The sequence below is a fragment of the Ovis aries genome, chromosome 2, assembly GCF_016772045.2.
Source record: "Ovis aries strain OAR_USU_Benz2616 breed Rambouillet chromosome 2, ARS-UI_Ramb_v3.0, whole genome shotgun sequence".
In the NCBI taxonomy this organism is placed as follows: domain Eukaryota; kingdom Metazoa; phylum Chordata; class Mammalia; order Artiodactyla; family Bovidae; genus Ovis; species Ovis aries.
The window spans coordinates 144156826-144176087 of NC_056055.1; the positions used below are offsets into that span (position 1 = coordinate 144156826).

Below are 19262 nucleotides of genomic sequence, written 5' to 3' on the forward strand. Positions count from 1 at the left end.
TTACAGGAGAAACCCAAGCTCCACACTGCACCACCCCTCCACCCCCCCATCCCCCAACACACACAAGGCTGTGCCTGCTCAGCCTCTAATCTGTCGAGTGAGCATCACCGTGAACCTAGGTGATTCCCCGGTGGTGACATGATCACAGACTCTGACGTTTGGGCTCACTGCCAATTTCTATGTGTGAATATATATCCTGCCATCTTTTACTATTGAGTTTGGTTAAGAAATGAGAGACGACAGGAAACTTGAATCACCCCTCTCTGTTACAGTGGGGTCAGAAAAAGAGTTGGAGACTGAGACTGAATAATAACCATCAGCACTGCTGCACCCTTGAGAGCAAAACAGGAGCTGAAGCGGACAGATCCATGTGGCCCACAGCAAGGCCACAAGAGGGGGAGGCATGTGTTTCTGTGATATTAGTCGTTGCTATTCCAATGTCTGAGTATTGAATCCAGTAATATCTACAAACAGGAATATATATAATTGCTAGTTTTTAACTATTCTCTATATCCTCTTTGGGCATATGTTTTAGCAATGAAAAGTAAGAATCAGCAATACACTATAAATCCAATTTTAGGTGACTCAGTGGTAAAAAAGAATCTGCCTGCCAATGCAGGAGAGGCAAGAGACATGGGTTTGATCCCTGGGTAGGGAAGATCTCCTGGAGAAGGAAATGGCAGCCCACTCCAGTATTCTTGCCTGGAAAATTCCATGGACAGAGGAGCCTGGCAGGCTAGTCTGTGGGGTCACAAATAGTTGGACACGACTGAGCGACTAAACACACGCACATACACAAAGCAGATGAGTGTATGCATTTTTTATAGTCAATAATATTTTAATAACTTTGTAGGTGACAGACGGTTACTAGACTTACCATGCTGATCAATTCTGAATACATGTAGGCATCAAATCACTGCATTGTACACTTGAAACTGATATAATATTATATGTCAACTATACTTCAATTTCAAAAAGAAAAAAAAATAAGATTTCTCTGTGTGGTTGGGATATCAGTAATCTGTTTGTTTCTTTGTGAGGGCATACTTTTAATATGTGTGGGTGTAATGAAGGTTTCCAGTTGGTTTAAATTTATTTAATATGCAATTATTTTTAGAGCACTTTTCGGTTCACAGAAAAATTGAGAGGAAGAGACAGCAGTTTCTCATTACCCTGTGCCCCTAGGCATGCACAGCCTCCTCCATTATCAATGCCCTCTGCCAGACTGGTCCCTTTGTTTTAACTGATGCACCTACACTGGGATATCATAATCACCAACCCATAGCTTACATTATCGCTCAGCCTTGGTGCTGTACATTCTATGGGTTTGGATAAATGTAAAATGACATGTATGTGTCAATATAGTGACCACTGAGACTTCACTGCAAAGAAAGCAAAGTCTTTCTTCTGCTGACTTTGAAGAACAAGCCACCATGGGTTCTATAGCTAAAAGGAAATAATTCTACCAATCAGCACATGAGCTTTAAAGAGGACCTCAGGCATGAGATGAGACCTCAGCCCCGGCCACTACCTTGACTTCACCCTTCTGATGCCCTGAATAGAGGACCTAGGTAAGCTGTCCCCAACCTTCGATCCATAGAAGCTCTGAGGTAATAAATAAGTTGTTTGAACCACGATGTTGTGATTATTAGTCAGTAGTTGAAAACCAATATGTTATCTAATTGGTATTGCATGTGTTGGTTTTTAGAACAATTGAATTGAAGCACTTTAGAAAAAATCTACATATGATTTATATATTGATTATGAAGTAGATTGTGGTATATTTCCAGATGTTTCTAAATAAAAGCCTATGATTAAGCTTATGTTTCTAGATATTTTTTGCCAGTTCCATATTGAGCCATTTCAAACTGTCTGTACTGGTATCCCTGCTTCTTGTTTTATAGAGGACTTAGTAGTGATATCATTCTGATTTTGTTCAGAGGATGGTCTTTATAGTGTTTGTAAGATTTCTGAGGAAGGCTTTGCTTCCTGTTAGCATGTCTTGGAAAATGGTAACTAACCACTCTATAAATTAGCCCAAGAATAGCTGTATAATACTCTAATTATATGGTACTAATCAGAATGCTTGGATCATATTTTCTCTGTGGATTATATTTTCTTAAGCTATTTCTTCCTTGCCACAATTGGGATTTGTTGTTTATGGGAGCAGAAAGACTTTCCTTTTGTAAGAAGAGTAACTTATTGTGTGGTTTTGGATCTGATGATCTGAAAAAATGTTCTATACATGTAGATAAATGGCATTTCTTGCGTTGCTTTGTTAAGAAGCCCTAGCCATATTAGCTCCGGGAGATTATGATCTAATTATTTTATTTTTGATAAGGCTTCAACAAATGTAGCTTTATTAATTTAACACATGATGATCTGTTTCATGAATCATAGAAAGAAGTTAAGGCACGAGGTGAGTTGGATAATCAAATGTTACTGTGCTCAGGAAAATACAGATACTTTCAAGACTCTCTCAAGTACTCACAGTAATAATGAAGAAATATTTGAAACTTTGTGTTGATATGAATACCTGGACACTTTGCTCGTTAAGCTTTTTATGAGTCTCTGAAATGCTTTCCATTCACTTTTTTCTTTTAGTTTCATAATTTAGTCATGTTTAATTTTTGAACTAAGAGGTCTTCTATACTCAAGAAACGATATCTTAACACACCTTTTGCAAACTGCTTTTTTCTTGAAGAGGTATGTTCAAATGTAAACCATTGTTTTTCCAGGAATTTTTCTAAATGTACATTTGCTATCTTTCTTTCTTTCTTTTTTTTTTTTAAATCTAAAATAGATGCAAAGTAAGTGTTTTTGCAAGGCTAACTCCTTCTCTGCCAAAAGTGTCATGCTTCTCAATGGATGTGGCGCCCTCTAGTGGATAGAGTTGCAATAATGTAAACTTTTTTTCAAACAAATTTCCCTTGAGGAGAAATTCGAAAATATACCATTTTAAAGTGTACCATTAAGTGGTATTTCGTGTATTAACAATGTGAGACAGCTAGCTCTCTCTAGTTTCAAAACTTCTTCTTTTTTTTTTTTCAAAACTTCTTAATAATTCCATAAAATACCTCATAACCATTAGCTCAGTTCAGTTCAGTTCAGTTCAGTCACTCAGTCGTGTCCGATTCTTTGCGACCCCATGAATCGCAGCACTCCAGGCCTCCCTGTCCATTAGCTAATCCCTCCCTATTCAACGTTCTGCCATACCCTTGCAAGCTCTACTCTACTTCCTGTCTCTATGGATTTGCTTAATCTGGATATATTATTTAAAAGAAACATACAGAATGTGATTTTTGGTGGCTGGCATCTCTCATTTACATAATATTTTTGAGGTTCATGTCAGTGACTGAACTGAACTGAATATTTCATTGTATGTATATACCACAATTGACTTGTCTGTTCATTCACTGGTTGAAATTTAGGTTGTTTCTACCTTTTTGTTGTTACAATTAATCCTGTTATAAACATTTGTATACAAGTTTCTGTGTGAATGTATGTTTCCATTTCTTATGGGTAAATACTTTGCAGTTTAATTGCTGGGTCATGTGGTAAGTCTGTGTTTAATTTTTTGAGGAACCACACACTCGAAAAGGCCAACCAAGACACATCAGAATGTGGTTTTCTAAAATACTGTCATGTTCTGCAAGAGAATGCTTCTTCGTGTGGGAAAATAATGACAATAGTTATAGTTACTTATATTTCCCTCTAATAATGCCAATCTTTTACAGAAAGCCTTTCTAGAATTTAACATGGGATGATAATCCTCCTTTTCTCATAAAGACTGACTTCAATGATATGCTATAAGATTTATCAATTAAAATATATATGATTATTTAGTATGTCAAGATGTTTGTGTGACCTATTGTATTTTGACTTCTAAATAAGTTTTTCTCCTTTTTCTTGACTCCTTTTCATCTGAAAAACATGACTTTTTTTTGTTTCAAATAACAGGAATTCAGATATCAATTATATCAATTTAGAGGGTCCTCTTCAAACTTGATATTTATAAATTTACAGTAATGTTAAAGTTTTACATATTAAGACTCAAAGTTCAGAGATTTGAATAAAGTATAGGCTCTAAAATAGGAAGAGTAGTACATTATATAAGGGAAGTTCTTGTCTCACAGGAAATGGAAAACATTTCCTGTTACTCGTCAGTGGAACAGAAGAGAAAAAATTAAGACGAGAAGGAGATCAGATATTAGTGACCTGATTCTCTCTTCCAGCTCATAGCTAAAAGTAGTATTAGAAGTGGTGGTGGTAGACTGGTACCATTCAAAGATGGATTTAAGTGACTCTCAAGCAGAGGGCATATTCCGCACTTTTCAGGACATAGCTGAAAGCTGGCAAGTAGATTGATACAGCCACCATGGAGAACAATATAGAGGGTCCTTAAAAACTAAAGATAGAACTTTCATATGACTAGCAATCCCACTACTGGGCATATACCCTGAGAAAACCATGGCTCAAAAAGACACATGTAGCCCAATGTTCACTGCAGCACTGTTTGCAATAGCCAGGACATGGAAGCAACCTAAATTTCCATTGATGGATGAATGGACAAAGAAGATGTAATACATATATACAGTGGACTACTACTCAGTCATAAAAGGAATGAAATTGGGTCATTTGTAGAGATGTGAATGGACCTGGCATCTGCCATACAGAGTGAAGTAATTCAGAAAGACAAAAACAAATATCGTGTATTAGCACATACATGTGGAATGTAAAAAAAATGGTACAGATGAACCTATTTGCAGGGAGGAATAGAGAGGCAGACATAGAGAATGGACAGATGAAAAGGGGAGGATGGAATGAACTGGGAGATTAGGACTGACATATATACACTACAGTGCATCAAGCAGATAGCTAGTGGGAAGCTGCTGTATGGCACGGGGAGCTCAGTGCAGTGCTTTGTGAGGATCCGGAGGGGTGGCTTGGGGGTGCCGGAGGGAGATTCAAGAGGGAGGGGATATACGTATACTTACAGCTGATTCACCATGCACAGCAGAAACTCATACAACATTGTAAAGCAATTACACTCTAATTAAAAATTAACTTTAAAAAAGATACTCTTTAATATGACAAAAAAGAAATCCCTACATCTGGGACTTCCCTGGTAGTCAAGTGGTTAAAACCCCGTGTTTTCAATGCAGGGGTCTTGGGTTCCATCACCCTGGTCATGAAACTAAGATTCCACATGCCACATGGCCAAAAATAAATACATAAATAACCTATACCAAACAGCATACTTAATAGTAAACAACTACAATATGCCTCAAACTCAAATGGAAAGTAAACAAGCTAACTATTATCATCATACCCCTTAAATGTTATAATGGATGTCTACGCAGTCTAGTAAGGGAAGAAAATGAAAATGATGGTAATAGGATTAAAAAGAACAGAAATCAGTAAAATAGAAAACTGAAAAACTGTAGAGAAAAATCAGTAAATCACAAGTTGGCATTTTTGAATACATTAGTGAAATTGCAGAAATCCTTATTGACTATGCCAAAGCCTTTGACTATGTGAATCATAATAAACTGTGGAAAATTCTGAAAGAGATGGGACTACCAGACCACCTGACTTCCCTCTTGAGAAAGCTGTTTGCAGGTCAGGGAGCAACAGTTAGAACTGGACATGGAACAACACACTGGTTCCAAATAGGAAAAGGAGTATGTCAAGGCTGTATATTGTCATCCTGCTTATTTAACTTATATGCAGAATACATCATGAGAAACGCTGGGCTGGAAGAAGCACAAGCTGGAATCAAGATTGCTGGGAGAAATATCAATAACCTCAGATATGCAGATGACACCACCCTTATGGCAGAAAGTGAAGAGGAACTATAAAGCCTCTTGATGAAAGTGAAACAGGAGAGTGGAAAACGTTGGCTTAAAGCTCAACATTCCGAAAACGAAGGTCATGGCATCCGGTCCCATCACTTCATGGGAAATAGATGGGGAAACAGTGTCAGACTTTATATTTTGGGGCTCCAAAATCACTGCAGATGGTGATTGCAGCCATGAAATTAAAAGACGCTTACTCCTTGGAAGAAAAGTTATGACCAACCTAGATAGCATATTCAAAAGCAGAGACATTACTTTGCCGACTAAGGTCCGTCTAGTCAAGGCTGTGGTTTTTCCAGTGGTCATGTATGGATGTGAGAGTTGGACTGTGAAGAAGGCTGAGCACCGAAGAATTGATGCGTTTGAACTGTGGTGTTGGAGAAGACTCTTGAGAGTCCCTTGGACTGCAAGGCGATCCAACCAGTCCATTCTGAAGATCAACCCTGGGATTTCTTTGGAAGGAACGATGCTAAAGCTGAAACTCCAGTACTGTGGCCACCTCATGCGAGAGTTGACTCATTGGAAAAGACCCTGATGCTGGGAGGGATTGGGGGCAGGAGGAGAAGGGGACAGTCAAGGATGAGATGGCTGGATGGCATCACCAACTCGATGGACGTGAGTTTGAGTGAACTCCGGGAGATGGTGATGGACAGGGAGGCCTGGCGTGCTGCGATTCATGTGGTCTCAAAGAGTCGGACACGACTAAGCAACTGAACTGAACTGAACTGAACTTAGATAAGCTGATTATGAGAAAGAGATAAACCACACATTTTCAATAGCAGAAATGAAAAAAGGGATATGGCTAAAGAGGGCACAGACATCACAAGCATAAAAAAGGGAAGATTTGAACAATTTATACAACAAATGCAATAACTTAGGAATTCTTAGAGGAAACTCTTAAAAAAGTGTAACTTACCAAAATTAAAAGAGAGAGAAAAAAAGTAGGAAACAATTTCCATAGCCTTATATTTGTTGAACAGATTAATGTCTTGAATTTAAAACTTCTGCACAGGGAAGACTCAAGTTACAGATGGCTTTACTAGTGAGTTTTATCAATATGAAAAGTGAAAGTGTTAGTCACTCAGTCCTGTCCAATTCTTTGTGACCCCATGGATGTAGCCTGCCAGGTTCCTCTGTCCATGGAATTCTCCAGGCAAGAATACTGGAGTAGGTAACCATTCCCTGCTCCAAGGGCTCTTCCTGACCCAGGGATGGAACCCAGGTCTCTTGCAAGCAGTTTCTTTACCATCTGAGTCACCAGGGAAGCCCCATATGGAATGGAGAAATCATTCCACTCTTTTAGAAATTCTTTCAGAAATGAACACTTTCTAATTTGTCCTATGAAGACAGCATTATCCTGATACTAAAACCCGGCAAGTTATCCAGAAAGAGCACTAAAAATGAGGGACCCTATGAAACACGAAAGAAAGATTTAGAAATTTTAACACGTAACTCTCAAAAGTTCCAGATGGAGAGAACAAAAAATATGAAATGAGACTATATCTCTAATGCTAAAAGTTAGTGTTTTTGAAATTTTCTTAAAGATCCTGATGAATATCTTCAAATTATATTAGCATGAATTCTGTCAGATTAACAAAAGTAATTTTATAATGACACAAAAAATCTAAAATAATTAAAAAATAACTATAACTAAGCTGATCTATTAAAAATGTGGCTGACATTTTAGAAAAAGAAAAACTAAGTCAGCTTGCTGTCCACAAATGTCACTAACAGAATTTCTCATGTATTTCCAGAAGGAAGTAGAGCACAAAGTGAAGTTCAGTTCAGTTGCTCAGTCGTGTCCAACTCTTTGTGACCCCATGAATCGCAGCATGCCAGGCCTCCCTGTCCATCACCAACTCCCGGAGTTCACTCAGACTCGCATCCATCGAGTCAGTGATGCCATCCAGCCATCTCATCCTCTGTCGTTCCCTTCTCCTCCTGCCCCTAATCCCTCCCAACATCAGAGTCTTTTCCAACGAGTCAACTCTTTGCATGAGGTGGCCACAGTACTGGAGTTTCAGCTTTCGCATCATTCCCTCCAAAGAAAACCCAGGGCTGATCTCCTTCAGAATGGACTGGCTGGATCTCCTTGCAGTCCAAGCAGAAGCAAATTTAAAGAAATTATTATAATTAACATCTAAATAAGTCTAAATAAGCACTGCCTAAATAAATCCACAATAATAATACTGTTTAATTCATTGGGTGTCAGACAAGGTAGTAGTATTAAAATAGTAGACAATAAAAACACAAGAAGTAAGCAAAGATATGAAATCAGCTAGGAACTTCATTGTTCCAGATAAGGGTTCAACTATTGATTGTATTTCACTATTTAAGCAGGCACATTAAAATTTTAAAGTAATCACATAAAAAGGAGCAAAGGAGAAGGAGGAAGGAAGGAAGTATGTATCTTCACAACAGTAGAGCTGGAGGGGAAATGATAAAATTAATGCAAAAGAGGACAATTGAAAAGAAAAGGAAGAAAGGCTTAAAAAATCAAAAGTACAAAATAAGGTGATAAAAATAAAATCAAATACATCTGTACATAAATTAAACGTAAGATAATATAGGCTATTAATAGAAAATGTCAGGTTGGCTTTTTAAAAAAATATGTTCTTTTAAAAAGATATGCTAAGAAGTAAAAATACAGATACCTTTAAATAAAAGAGATGGGAAATGAAATCTCTGTTAAATATTAGCAAAAATCCGTCAATGTACCCTTATTACTATCATCTTAAATAGGCACAGATGTATCTGATTTTACCGATCATTATATTGCTTTGGTGCAATCAATCACATCCTGCTGCCAACAGAATAAATTTCAGACTCTAGTATAACTTTCAAATTTCTTCAGCTTAAGCTACAAAGTTCCTTTGGACAGTGAAGTTCATCTTTGATCTCTCAGCTCCTATCACAAAGCTAATATGAAGTAGAACTCAAATATTTATTTGGTTCAGGTGAAAGAAAAAAATCATGATTTATGCAACCATTGTGACATTTACTTGCATAATGTCCTTTCCGGCTTTTTTAATATATGTTTTTCTCTGAGAAAAAAACAGAGAGTAGGAACACATTTACACTGTGGATCTAATGCATTGACAACTAAGCAAGCTTTCTTTCCCACATGGCTCTTCTTTTCCTGTTTCCCTCTATTGCTGTGCATGGCAACAACAAAAGACTTTATTTTTTCAGAGGATAAATTATGAAGAATTCCCTTCTGTTTCTTATACTCCCTTCCTTTCCTCAATTTCCCCATTTTTTTCTTCCTTGTTCTTCCTTTTCCCCTCCCTGTACATCCTCTCCCTGCTTTTCTTCACTCCTCCCTTCTCTTTGTAAGTCGATCTATATTATTCAAAGCTTAGGAAAACGAGTGATGGTAAGAGGTGCCCAACACAAAAATAGAAAGTCTTTCCTGTTTAGATTTGTGAATTGACAATGACAAATTAAATGAATATTTCATATAAGCTGCCTCTCATTTGTCCAGACCTAATGGTTCTTACCCAACAGGGCATCTGGACAGCTATTCTGAGTCCACACTCTTTCCTTAATCATCCTTCTATGCACTAGGGATGGTTGGGGTACAGTTTTGTATGTGAGTGTGTATGTATAATCTGAAGAAGCTCTCTAAACTATTCTGATAGAAAATCGTTTCCACCAACTAACTATAGTCCTAGAAGAGAATCCCTGATATAAATGGGACAGTGTCACACCTGAAGATAAATACCTCTCTCTTGTAGAGCGCAGCAAACGATATTCGGTATCTGGTGATAAACCATAATGAAAAAAATACTGAAAAGAATACATATGTATGTATAACTGAGTCACTTTGCTATACAGCAGAAATTAAACACAACATCGTAAATCAACTCTACTTCAGTAAAATTTGAAAAACAATAAACACCTCTTTCACTACAAGATAAGCACCTCCAATGTCATCTTATTGGGAACTTGTATCTGATGATTTATACAATGAAGCCCTGAAGGGGACAGGGACATTTTCTATAGGATACTTTTTTCATATTGAGCAAGGATACGCTAACTCCTTGGCCCTCAACCTAAGTATGAATCAGCATCAGTGGGGAGCCTTAAAAAATTAGATGCTTAAGTTTCATCCTCAGAGATATGAATTCAGTTGGTCTGACTTTGGTCCAGAAGGCATTTTTTTAAAGCTTCTCAGGTATTTCTAATAGGTAATCAGAACTGAGAAATCTTTCCCAAACTTTTCATAATTAAATCGGTGCCATTTGGGGAATGTTTATATATTATGAAGAGTGAGATCCAAGCTCACTTAGAACTTTTGCCTCCAAAATTATAGATATGAAGATATATGAACTTTTTGTGGTGCAGCAGATTATTAGAAGTCCAAGTATACAGATTCTGTTGTCTATAGATGGTAACAAACAAAAGCTTTGGCAAGCAGAAAAGAAACAAAGAGAATACCCTTAATGAAAAGTACTGAGAGCCTAAGGAAGTGATGAAAAGTATATAGAAAAGTAGATCAAGGATACACAGGGAAGGAACCAAAATGGGAAGAGAGAATAACAAGACAAAAACAGAGCAGCAGGCAGACAGGCAGGAGAAAGGATGCACAAGCTAAAATGTTAGTCAATTTTTTATTAATTTTTGTAATTTTCCACTACTCTATCCAATACCGTATCTAGGTTTTTGGCCAATATTAAAACTAGATATCCAGTACACTCTTCTTAATTACTTTCCATTCCATGAAAAAATTTAAAGGTGAATTATTATATTTAATGTGTATTTTTTACATTTTTTTCTGATAGATCATTTTACATGATAGAAATGTACCTTTAAATGGCATTTCCAAGATAGAAACAAAGAACAATTAAATACAAAACCAAAAGCAAAACCTTTATTCTTTGCCTTGATTGTAATGTGGTTTACCGTTCTTTATGGTAATAGCATTTTCCTGCATGCATTTCACCAACACACTACAAGTCAATAGCTTTAGTATAAAGAATCTACATTTAATGTCGCTTGTGAAAGAAACACAAAATGTTTTGCTGTGACTGGTAATATAATTTCATTTATATGATTTTTGTGGAATAAAGCTTGGATCTCCTATCATATCTGATAAAGTTCTAATGTCATATGGGTTGGTAAGAATACGATCTATCTGTGTAAACAAACACTGGAAAAGACTGATGATTTATTGAATAAAAAGACTAGGTGGAAACATCTGATTCAAGCAATGCCAAGAACATCAACTCATCATTCCTTAAGCCTCTTTCGATGATAAGGCATCACTATGAAAGCAAATAAATGCTGGACTCAGTCTGAGATTCGTTTCACATTGAAATGTGTGCAAAGTTTACAGTACTAATAAAAAGCAGGAATCTACACTGCATTTTACTCTTTGTTTCTTATTTCGTGAAGTGCTTTAATTTAAAAGTGCTAGGAACAGAAACTAACAATAGTGACTGTGACATCAACCTGAAGATACTTTTAATTTCTCATTTATGTACAAAAAGGCTGAAAAAGAAAATAAAATGAACTTTGTACAATATTTATATTTTCTTAGAAAACTCTAACCATATATTTTCAACAGAATGAAGCAGCTTGCAACCTGTTTGTACATTGGGCTTTTTACCATAGAGTATTCAATTAAGATTGGAAGGATAAAATGCAAGAAGCTCTTCATTGTTTGCTGCAACCTATTGCTTAATGACATGAAGAATGAGGTCTTGGTAGAACAGTTTGCTTCACTTTACCACTGACATATGGCTTCCCATATTAGACTTCTGAACAGTGGAAGGAATAAGAGGCAGCAGCAGAGGCAAGATAAACATGCAGCAGTGACAGCGTCAAACTATAATGGAACCAATTACATCATATTACCTGTTGAAAGCTTGCAAACTCTACTTCTGTGGTACATATTTGATGCAATAAATACTGTGCTTAAGTCATCATTTTTGTTTGCTCAAACATGCACCACTGGGTAAAATTACTATTTACAAAGCAGACTTTTTTATTTTTTAAATTGACATATTCTATGTCAACCTTACCAAGAGCAGAAGATGGCTAAACAATACTGTAGGAAAAAGCAGAATCAACTTTATAAAGTGGTGGTGGGGGATGCTTTTTGGTCAATTCAGGTTTTTAGAAAGGACTGATAGGATATTTTTATTTTATGCCAAAGGACACTTATCAAAAACGTTATAGTCATGCTGCCAGGACTCAGAATGACTATGTAATGGTGTGTGTATATGTGTGTGTGTGTTTCTCTCTGTGTGTATACATATATATGTATATACATGCACATATACATATATACATGTATACGTAATGAATTATGTAAAAATAAAACAACTTTTTAATGCTTGTGGATCCTATGGAACATTTACAGGCACAGTAAAATTTTTCTGGATGAAACATCTTAAAAACATGAACAGCTATTTAAGCACCTCAAAAATCTGAAGACATCCTGACACAAGAAGTAAACTCTTCCCTTTTGTGACGTGATTTTTTTTTTTACGTGACAATGAGAAGTGCAGCATGCTTTCATTTAAAATATATCCAGTTATACAATAGAGAAACATAGAATTTCTTACCTTTACTCCCTCTCCCCAAACGTAAACCCATTTACAAAAATAGTCACATATAATAGTAAACAACCTGTGAATTAAAAAAAAAAAGTGACCAATTCACAGCATACATTTTGTAAAAATATGGCAGGTGTGGCAGTTAGAACATAAACAGCGGTGACAATTACTGTTATCAAGTGTCGCATGTTGAATTTACATAAAAATTTAACTTCCCTCCCCCCTTTAAATTGGTTCCTAGAGTCTGAGTAGCCATTACTCTCTGCTCTTCAGCAGTGTCAGCTGGTTGTGGACACAGAAACCTCCTGTCGATGCTGTTTCTCTGGTTTGTTGAGTCCCAGTTTGCTGACCAGAGGCCCCTGTCTTGTTATAGGCACTGACCTTAAGTATACATTTGTAAAAACAGTCAGTTTGGCATAGACCTCCTGTCGGAGTCCTGTTGACACCAACACATCACCATCACAGGCTGTAAACAATTGATCACAAAATGGAATATTGTTTCCTTTTACTTTTTACTTTCCCTGATATCTTTCCCTTTGTCTTCCTTTTCTGATTTGTCTTTTTCAAATTTTTCTTTCTCGGGTTTGGTCACACTGTCATAGGAAGGTGGAGACGTGGTGGAAGGGGTCATGTCGGTTTTCTCTGGAGTTGAATTCTCATTTAGTTTATCAATGAGGATATCTTCTTTGATGGGTGTTCCCTCACCTTCTTTGCCTTTGTCTTTCTTATATATACATGAAACTTTTTTAACTTTTTGCTTCAAGAGGTAGCGTCTATAAGCCCTCTGGATAACAATAGCAGACACCTCCTCTTGTTTGCGTTTCAGAGTGGTTGTAATGGGCTCATAGGAGACTTTGGAGGGGTTTGATGCCATGAATCTTTCTTCCATCTGGATTCGAAGAGCATCCATCTCTCCACTCTCACCCAAAACACGCTTTGTAAAGGCAAATAAGATGTCAAGGCAGTGGATCCTGTCCCCACTGACCATGGGCAGGTCCATGGCAATGAGCTGGACTTTGTTCGGTTTTGCTATGAGAAGAGGAGGATCCAGGGCAGCTGCAAAATCAGAGAGCTTGGAGAACTCTATGAACTGGGTGGCGTCAGGATCAAACTTCTCCCAAACCTCATAGAACATCTCAAAGTCGTCCTCACTCAGGGGCTCTGCGCTTTCTTCAGTAGCAACACTGAAGTTCTCCAGGATGACAGCAATGTACATGTTCACCACGACCAGAAATGATATGATGATGTAACTGACGAAAAAGAAAATCCCAACAGATGGGTTTCCACAGTCTCCCTTAACTGAGCTGCCAGGGTGATCTTTTTCAGGGTCACAGTCTGGAGGTCCACTGTTGAGGATAGGTGCTAGCAATCCATCCCAGCCAGCAGAGGTGGTAATCTGGAACAGGCAGATCATGCTGTTGCCGAAGGTCTCAAAGTTGAACATGTCATCAATTCCAACCTCCCTCTTAACATAGGCGAAGTTGGACATTCCAAAGATGGCATAGATGAACATGACCAGGAAGAGCAGGAGGCCGATGTTAAACAGCGCAGGAAGGGACATCATCAAAGCAAAGAGCAGCGTGCGGATCCCTTTGGCCCCTTTGATCAGACGCAGGATTCGGCCAATCCTGGCAAGACGGATCACTCGGAACAAGGTAGGGGACACAAAATATTTCTCTATCAGCTCAGCCAGAAACATACCTATGGAAAGCCAAGATACAACAAAAATAATGTTATATGTAATGGCAGCAAACGAAAATGTACATTTCTAAGATAAGCACTAACTATTTTTAGAAAATGTGGACATGAGAATTAGGTATACACATACACACAAGCACATACTAGTTTTATAAAATGTGGATATGAGAATTTGGTACACACACACACATTTACATATACATAATCTGCAATATTCAGTTAGCAAAATGAAACTGGTATGTTTAGTGCTATAACATTAACAGTTTTATACCAACTGAAGGTATTAATGGTCATTTTTCCTGGTTCAAGTAAAGCATATACCAAAAGACACAATGTATATGGTAGCCAAGTATAGAAATGGATTTATGTTTCTGAAATACTAGTTTTATACTAGTATTTGCATAAGGACTAATGGATAAAGCATGTGATTTTAGATTAGGAATATGAGACTTATTCTTCTCAGATGGTTTGATCAATTTTATTTGGGAGGTGGCAGAAGACACAACCCAGGCTTTCCAGACAGACATACTTGGGACTGAATCCTGGCAATGATTTTATCCATTGCCAAATGGTGATAATAGCTATTAAATAGTTTTGTTGGTGGTGGTTAGGCTTAACATTTACTAAGTCTTCTCTTTGTGCTATATATAAGTGCTAAGGGCATTTACTTTCATAATTTCATTTAATCCTCACAACACCACCTTACAAAAATATTTCTTGGGAAACCAGGGATTGGAGAGGTGAGATTCCTCTTGCCATAGGTCACAGAACTGGTAAAGAGTGAAAACATGGATGCACCAGGTTGTCTCCCAGGAGTCTCCTCCCTTAATCACTACATTACTTCCCTATAGCACCATCATTGGGATCAAATGGAATGACACCTTATTTCAAAGTTCTACTTAACTAGCAAAAGTATATAAACAGTGGAATACTACTATTCACTACTATTCTGCCTCAAACAGGCAGAACTTTACTTCTAGCACCTGATTTAACACACAAGCAATATGTGTTGATGAAATGAATCTGCTTTGATTTTTTTGAACAAAATGTCTACTTTTGAAAAAGAATATTATGCACTGTAGAAAATTATCTGAACCCAAAGATGACATGAGGCTCGTTTGAGTGCAAATATATATAAGCACACAACATGTTATTCCAATTATCAAGGACAATTATTTGACTACTTCTACTGATTAATATGTGTACATGTGTGTGAATTGTTTATTCAAAGCAATACTTGTCTATACCACAGGAGTATGACTGTTTATTATGCCAAAGTTGCAGTTATTTTCTTCTTGCATGGGACAAGATGATACATGAAAGCTGCGTGTATAATATAAATATAAATAAATTCTCTCTTTTTTTTTACATATAGTTTTATGCACAGCACACAGTTAGATAAATGACAAGCTGAGAATGGACTCTTCATTAGACTTTATTTGAAATTTTGGGATGAATGAGAAAGTATTAGTTAAAAATACTTTAAAGATTTAAAACACAAAGTTTTACTCCTAAAAATTTCACTCGAGTGAAAGCACCTCTTCTTACCTACAATGGAGAGAATAACCACCACAAAATCAAAAATATTCCATCCGATGGTGAAATAGTAATAACGAAGAGAGATCAGTTTCAGCACACATTCTCCAGTGAAGAGAACGATAAACACCAGATTAATCCAGTACAGAATGTTGGTCATTTCTTGACTCTGGTCGTCAGTCTCCACCATCATGGTGACCATGTTGAGGCAGATGAGGATCATGATGCTGATATCGAAGACTTGTTTGGTTACGAAATCAAAGACCATCCCTTGGAATTTGTTCTGCAAAAAAAAGAGTATGTGAAATTCCCTTAGAGACTGAAAAACAAAACAAGTCCAAGTTATCTGATTTTAACATAGCAATATGAAAATATAGCTTTTATTATAAAACACTCCATGTTTGTTTTACACTTGGAAGAAAATTTTGCATACTGGAATATCCAGCTCTTTCCAAATGTATTTGTTCTATTTATACTGTTTATGATAGCAGATTTTGTAAACTGATTTTATGTTAAGAACCACCTTTTAGTTTCTCAGTGCCTCAAACATAACCATGTGTACAGTAGACAGTAACTATTGATCACTATAATGAATCTTTGTTCGGAGAAGGGGATAGCACCCCACTCCAGTACTCTTGCCTGGAAAAATCCCATGGACAGTAGGCTGCAGTCCATGAGGTCTCGGAAAGAGTCCGACACTGAGCGACTTCGCTTTCACTTTCTTGCATTGGAGAAGGAAATGGCAACCCACTCCAGTGATCTTGCCTGGAGAATCCCAGGGACGGGGGAGCCTGTTGGGCTGCCATCTACGGGGTCGCACAGAGTCGGACACGACTGAAGCGACTTAGCAGCAGCAGCAGCATAATGAATCTTTGTTATCTTCTATGTTTGGGGTGAGCATCAAAATTAACTTTGAAGAACTAATGAATGAATACTTTTCTAGCTTTTTTGGGTCATTTCCCCCCTAGTTTCTTCCTTTATATTCCCCACCCACTATGTGCAGCAAAGCCACAGCATCTTAAATTTTACCCTAAGGTTCAGCTGAGAAGATGCTTTAAAAATTATAGTTCAAGTAAAAGGACATTGGTGTCCAGTTGGTAAAATCCAGTTAAATTCTATATTTTATTTAATAGTATCATACCAGGGTAAATTTCTTAGTTTTGCTGACCCATCTATGGTTATGTAAGATGTTAAGACAAAGGAAAGCAGAGTGAAGTTTATATGAGGTAACTGCTACAAGAATAAAATCATCTTTAAAAAATTATAGCTTAAAATTTAGATGTCCAAACTTTGCCCTATTCAATCTGGGCTTAATTTCCAAGCACTAACTAGCCTTATGTCTTCTTTATGAAGTTAAGTCCTCATCTTGTAAAGCAATTATGTTCACTGCCCCCTGTTTTTTTTTTTCTTCTTTTCACCTCTGTGTGCTCAATATTCATCATCCTAGAGCCTGGAACTTGGCTCACCACTGCTAGGTCGTCCTCTACCTTCTCAACTAGAACTACAGACCTTCTGCTATATCTATGCTCACAGTCTGCATTCCAGATGGATGCCTTTATTGGTCTGGATTCTCTGTGCTAATGTTCTGCCCCTGCCCGACTAGAAGAGGTATCCTTTAACTCTGGAATATCAAATACTACTGGTTTGTTATATTTTGCAAAAAAAAAAACACATTTTATTTTTGCATAAAAAAACACATGAATAAAATATGTATTTTCTCTGAATACATATTTAGCCTGATGGACTGGACTTACATTGTTTCAGCTGGATCTGTTCTTCGAGGGCCTCCTTCAACTTAAATGCATTTAATTCCAGTTCTAAGCCCCTTGTTCTTAGCTCTTGTGTACTGAAGTCTACCTTTCCAAGTCTGGTTATGTTCCCCTTATTTCTACCCTTCTGATACTTGCTACCACTCTTGTACCATACTGTTTTATCTTGTTTATCCCTCTCTGTCATAATGCTTCTGTCAAGGGGCATTATTAGACTCCCCTTCTCAGTCTGGTGCATCCTAACTCCGTTTTAAGTTTTAAGCACTCTGTGATCTCAGACAGTTTTGTGCTTACATTTTTCATAAAATTTATGACATTTTATTGCAAATGGTTTGCTTTTATTTAATTAAAAAATCAATTTTCTTCCACAGATATAGCACCTAGGGTGAAGCAGATTCAAAATGGCTGAAAAGCAGCAATGTGCTATTTATGTTCATATCAGCATTTTCAGTAAAAATCTCTTTAGATTCTTTGCCCATTGAGTTTTCCAGTGGGTTAGATCAACATACAACTCCACTGCACAGCCACTGTCTCATATTTAAATTTCAGAATATGCTGGAGGAAGCCATGTTCCCTAGAGCCTTATTTCTCTCACTTTGTCTTGGCTCTTCCTAATGATTAGCAATTCTTTGTCTCTCACTTGCTCCCAGGATAATTTCAAACTTCTCAGAAATTTCCTATTCTCTTGCCCTCTATTCTTACTTCTTTTTTGAGAACACCAAAGTCAATTGTCATAAAGAAACTCCTCTTCCTTTTTGTCATTTTATATTATATTGATTTCCACACCTATCTTTTTCTGTACTACTCCAAAATCATTGGAGGACTCAGTCCCTTTCCCTCTGTAACCGAATCTACACTGTTTTTAAGCCACATCCTGTGCAGTTTTATTCTGCATTTATTCCTTTTCTCTTCAATCTCTTCCTCTCTAGAATTGCTGCTTTGCTCTGAAACTAATCTCTCAATCTTTAGAAACTTTACTACTTTAGAAAATTTACTACTACTTCTAACATTCATTCTCTTTCAGAATCCCCTTTTGATTTTCAAATTCTGTAAACTAGCATCTCCAGTTGTTTTTTCCATTCATGTCCCTACTTCTTATTCTGTGTGACACCACTCTTCATCTAGTATGTAAGGCAGAAACCCATAAGTCATCTTTCTTGCTTCCTTCTTCACTTCTCATATTCAATTAGTAAACCTTTTCATTTCATTCTTATGATAGCTCACAAATCCATTTTATTCATCTCCATACCACTCCGGTTCAGGCTATCACCCCTGAAATAGTTCCACAATGAGTCTGTACTGCGCACACCGCCTCTGTCAATGCTGGTTTGTGACAGTCATGACACCCAAACTGACCAGGTTCTGCTCAATGGCTTCGCTTTGCTCTAAGGACAAAGACTTGTCTTAATGTCTTGACTTGTCTAAGAAGCCCAGAAAAGTCTGGACCATCCTAACCTGTTCATTCTCACCATGTTCCAAATGAACCCCCACCCTCTGCACTCCAGCCTCACTGGCCTTCCTACCTCAGGACCTTCACATATACATCCCTCTTATCTTCTTACATGGCCTATAGACACTTCCTCATTCTTCAGGCCTAGGCTCATGCTCAGAAAAGCCTTCTCTGATTAATCAGCCCCTTCTTTCTTATCAGCTCTCATAGCTAAATGGATTCTTTCCTTCTAGGATATTTCTATTTGTTGGTGTGACTATTTGATTACCAAATAGACTCTCTGTTTAGTATTGAATTCCAAATGCTTAGCATCATACATTGTAAATGAATGACTGAATTAATTTGCCACATGGTTTCCAATAATATTCTAGCTAAATGCACTAATCAT

General features: G+C 37.2%; 1 protein-coding gene across 4 annotated transcripts in view; it reads right to left on the bottom strand.

Moving 5' to 3' along the window:
* Positions 1-10457: 10457 nt before the first annotated feature.
* The window catches only part of SCN2A (sodium voltage-gated channel alpha subunit 2), a 143202-nt gene continuing 134397 nt past the window's right edge, over positions 10458-19262 (bottom strand). For all 4 annotated transcript variants that reach the window (XM_004004640.5, XM_004004641.5, XM_042243786.1 and 1 more), the window contains 2 exons: positions 15668-15938; positions 10458-14122 (listed from right to left, as the gene is read on the bottom strand). In XM_004004640.5, the coding sequence (XP_004004689.3) occupies positions 12927-14122; positions 15668-15938 (1467 nt within the window). In that variant the 3' untranslated portion in view covers positions 10458-12926. The remainder of the gene's footprint in view (positions 14123-15667; positions 15939-19262) is intronic.